At 34.7% G+C, this 4,764-nt stretch overlaps 1 protein-coding gene across 1 annotated transcript; it reads right to left on the bottom strand.

Moving 5' to 3' along the window:
* Window positions 1-223: 223 nt before the first annotated feature.
* On the bottom strand, window positions 224-2,441 carry LOC130732176 (uncharacterized). Its single transcript, XM_057584283.1, has 3 exons — window positions 2,333-2,441; window positions 982-1,348; window positions 224-895 (listed from the first exon to the last, which is right to left on the bottom strand). The coding sequence occupies exons 2-3, from the start codon at window positions 1,336-1,338 to the stop codon at window positions 383-385; spliced, it is 870 nt and encodes a 289-aa protein (XP_057440266.1). The 5' UTR covers window positions 1,339-1,348; window positions 2,333-2,441; the 3' UTR covers window positions 224-382.
* Window positions 2,442-4,764: the final 2,323 nt, after the last annotated feature.

The following is a 4,764-nucleotide window of genomic DNA, read 5'->3' as shown; positions in this document are numbered from 1 at the left end:
TGAGGTGGTGTCATTCGAAATGTTTCATAACAATTCCTTGGATGACCAGTTAATACTTCAACTCCCATTCATGTCCTTTCAATTTTGAAATCCTTTGCGGTTAGGGTGTTGATTTAAACAAATGCTGGTATAAAAACCAACAATAGTTCGAAACTCTACATCCTCATCATCATCATCATAAGAGTCATGAATAATACGAATTATGAATTGTCTAAACTAATAAGTGACATCATGAATAAATAAAGTTAATAATTCTAACAATCCATGTCATCATGTTCACAAAAGGTGCTAGCAATTATCCAACATGTCAAAATCAAAAGAAAAGCATAAAGATGCAAAATGTCAAAGATCCTAAGGCAAAGAAAATACAATGAAAATCAAACTAAATAAGATTCAGAACAAAGTCTTTCTTCCGCTCATCATTTAGTTCCAGAAACAAAGTTCTCCATATAGCATCTTCTTTCAATAACTTCAAAGCCTTTGAAAAAGAAGCACCATCAATGCCTTCAAGTCCTTGAAGGACCCTTAAACAAGTCACCATTTTTTCCAAATCTTGCTCACTACTCTGGCCAACTGCTTCTGTGGAATTAGTTGATGTTCCAACTTGATTCTTGTCCATCCTCTCCATCTTCTTTTTAGTATGTTCTCCAAAAATTGTCATAGCATTAGCAAATGCCACTTGAGCATTCTCACTTGCATTCATTTCCCTAGTTTCCTTACCAACATTTTCATCCTTGTCAAAGTCTCCTTCACTATCATCATCATTACCAATTGAAGGACTTTTGGTAGAAGGGTGCTCATTTGCACCAGAAGTAATAGTGTCCCCATAAATGACACACAATTTTTCATAATGCAAGCAACCTTTCTTCTTAAATTTCTTTGCAAACTTGAACTTCTGAAAATAAAGTCACTTCATTAGTATATTGTAAAATGATAACAAAATAATTTATCACAATAACTAAATATCAAATTGGAACATACCTCAAACAGTTTCTTCCACTCATCATTTGTGGCGATAATTTGTCCAGTGGCTGAGTTGTATCCAATTCCAGTCTTCATTTTCAACAGATTATTAAAATCCTTCCATTTTCCCCTTAGTTGATTGAATTTGTTCTTAAATTGATCATATGTGTATTCCTTGCCAAATTGGATTTTCATCTCCTCCCTTATACGCCTCCATGCATCCCTTGTTAGAGTAGTGCTTTGTCTATTACCCTTCTTAACTTCCTCCTCCATTAAACCAATAAAGTAGGATTCTATGTTTGGAGGCCATATATCTTTTCTGCATCTTGTAACCTCAACCACCTCATCCCCAACATCTTCATTCTCATTTGCCATCTATTGAAGACTGTTTAAAAAGGTTGTATGGTTGGTCATAATTCAATAACCAATCTCAAAAGTAGAATTTAGAGAAAGAACCTAGCCTAAACAAAAAAGAATAGTTGAAACTAGCCTAAACTAAAACGTTATATCATCACCCTAGTTAAAAATAGAAAAGAGAGCAAATCATCATATCCCTAATTGAATGTTCAATAAAACATGTCTTATCATTAACATTATGCAGCTTGAAAGTACAATTAAAATCAGTGATATAATAATACAAGTTTGATCAAATAAACTTTCAATATGCCTTATCAATTATGAATTGCATGTTCAGCCAAAGAAGAGGCTAATTCTATTAATTGTAGCACACCCATTAGACCCAACTCTAGTAGTCCTAAGCAAGTTACTTTGTGTTATAACCCACCACTGGCAAGCAAGCAAAGCTATAAGTCACGAGCCACCAAAATCAAAGCCTATGATGATATGGAACCCCTATGAATTGCTTTCTACCCTCATCTTCTTGACTCATAAAATAAATCAAAAGGATCATGGGTTATTCCGTTATTGTACTGTCATCCCCAAAAACATAACATAGTGATTTTCATTGGGCGTAGTACTTGCCCCCGTTGCCCCATACATGAATATATACAAAATGTATGCATATGAAGGTGATGATGGTGTACACACAAATAGTACAAACATTTATAAACATCTTTTTTTCTCTTTATCTTTTTCTTTCAAATGCATCATGTTATATCACATTTATCCCTGATGATTGGTCTACAATGTTTACCAATCTTTATTCATTCAGGGTGCAAGATGGTAAAAAATTGCAGATTTGTTTTTTGAATATTCATAAAATCAAATTGGCATAGATATTTTGCATTCAACTCGACAGTGTTGAATTCAGGAAAAAATTCAAAGGAGAAATTGCAGATTAGGAAAAGAGCTAAAAGTAATAGAGAGACACAAAAGGAGTGAGGAAAAATAAGGTGAAGAAGACACTCACCAGAGAGACAGAGCGATGGAGAACCAGCGGTTGAGAACGACGTAACGCAAAAAATGATGGAGAGATACGTGAATGCACACGATCTCTGGAAACTGTAAACGTAAAACCTATTTTTATTGTTTTTAAAACACAATGTAAAACTGTTTTGAAATCCTGTAAAAAAAACTGTTTTGAAATGGGCTTAAAACTAACTTCAGCCCAAATTTAGCCACACAGGTTTTGTTTCTAAAACCACCTTTTCAGTTTTTTTGTTTTTTATTTTTAAATTACAGTTTTTTTTAACATCGTAAAATATCTGATTCAAATTCTTTTTCTTTTGAAAAATAAAATTTAAAAACTGTTTTAAAATTTAGAAAACTAGAACAGAAAAAAGAAAATGTATACTGCTTTGAAATGTGATTCTCATGATCGAATTGGAGCATGACTCATTTCTTAAATAAAGCCTTCTCTCCGATGGTAACGATTGCATGTAAGCAAATTGGCCATTAGCTTTATGATGTGCTTGTTGGTGACACTATTGTGGCATTGCAAACATGGAAGTATCATCCATCATACATGAAGGATATGACTTTTTAAAAAATAGCAAATTAAATGTGTGGTCTGGCTTTTCACAGTACTGACAAATCACCCTTTTGCAAGAGCCAGAAGAGGAGGAGTACTTACCTCTTTTGTGAGGCTGCGGCGGACCTTTGTTGGCAGCATTGGCAATGGAAACAATGGTATGATCCTGCGAATGATCGATCTCATGTTGCAGGAAGTTGTCGAAGTCAGTGAGGAGATCATGAAGCTCCTCAAAACTAATTGGGTTTTCACGAGTACGGAGGGCTGCAGTGACTTCTTTGTATTCTTAGCCAAGGTCGTTCACGGTGTGAATAACCAGATCAACATCATCCAACAGAGTGGTGATGATGGCGAGTTCATCCGATAAGGATTTAATACCATGAAGGTATTCAGACATGGACTTTGATCCTTTGGAAAAGCGAGAGAGACACTATTTCAAATACATGATGCGAGAGCGAGTCTTGCTAGCGAACATTTTGTTCAGAATGTCCCAAGCTTGCTTGGATGTCTTGACATTTCCCAACATGGTGATAACGCTGGGATCGACTGAGGAGATGGTAGCATGAAGGATCAGTTGATCCTGTCGTTTCCAGTAGTTGATGTCAGGATGATTGGCAGCAGGGCACGTTGTGGTGTCGTCGACAAAGCCAATGAGATCATAGTCGACCAGCATGGCATTGAACTGGACTCGCCATGCAGGGAAATTGTTGGGGGTCAGCTTGATGGAAGCTTGGTTGTTCAAGACAGTCACACTTTTGGAATTAGCAACTAGGATTTGTAATATGTTAGGCATGGTGGGGAATGGTATGGATCGATGCTGGTAAGCAAAGGCGGCTGATACCATGGCTATGTTTGGCATGTTTAGCTGATAAGCTATCATCTAGCTTATAAGCTAGCTAGCTGATAGCTAAAAGTTGATAAGTTAGCTGAAAGCTGAAAAGCTACATGATTAAAACAAATTTGTTTGGTAAAACTAGTTGTTAAACAAGCTGAAATTGTAAAATGACATAAAGGACATGCGTGTTTAATTATTTTTATATTCAACATTACTTTATTTTCACATTAATACATATATGATATTAATATTAAAATTATTATCACTTTAAATATTTTTATTAACTCAAGTTATTTATCATCTTAAAAATATAATATTAATTTTTACTTATTTTTATTAATATAATATTTTTAATACTTATGGTGCGCATCGGTGTGGCGGGAACTACATACGTAAGTGTGAGGGGAAAATATGTTTAGTGTTTTTATAAATATATAAGGGTAATGGTGAAATTTTAATAAAATAATAAGGATAAAAATGAGAATAAATTTAATAAGCTATAAGCTACCTGAGATAGCTTATAGCTTAAAGCTTTAAGCTACTGAAATAAGCTCATTCACCAAACACTTTTGAAGAGCTTTTAAGCTAGTCGAATAAGCTTTAACCTAGTCAAATAAGGTATAAGCTAGCTGAAATGACATGGCAAACATAGCCCGTATAAGAGTATGACCAGGTATTGTATTTCATTGATACTTGAAAGACTAGAGTACTATACATATATACACGCACAAGGTGCTGCTAGACCTAGGTGAGGGTGGCTGGTAACAGCACCCAATAATGAGTAATAATAGTAATTAAGTATTTGACTAATCTGTTCCTATAATTGAGGGAAAGTCAAGCTAATGCTAAAGTAATGAAATTACAATAACTGAAAATAATATGACATTAATTAGCTATTACATAAGAGCATTTCCATATGGATATTCACCTCCATAAGAGCATTCTCTTTGAATGCTACTCTTGAAGCATGTTGGCTATTGCTTAGGAACAAGTTGGAACAAATAGAGAAGTGCCTCGAAGACTTAGTGAAATCCCT

The sequence above is a fragment of the Lotus japonicus genome, chromosome 1 (assembly GCF_012489685.1).
Source record: "Lotus japonicus ecotype B-129 chromosome 1, LjGifu_v1.2".
In the NCBI taxonomy this organism is placed as follows: Eukaryota; Viridiplantae; Streptophyta; class Magnoliopsida; order Fabales; family Fabaceae; genus Lotus; species Lotus japonicus.
This window is presented reverse-complemented; position numbering and strand designations above follow the sequence as displayed.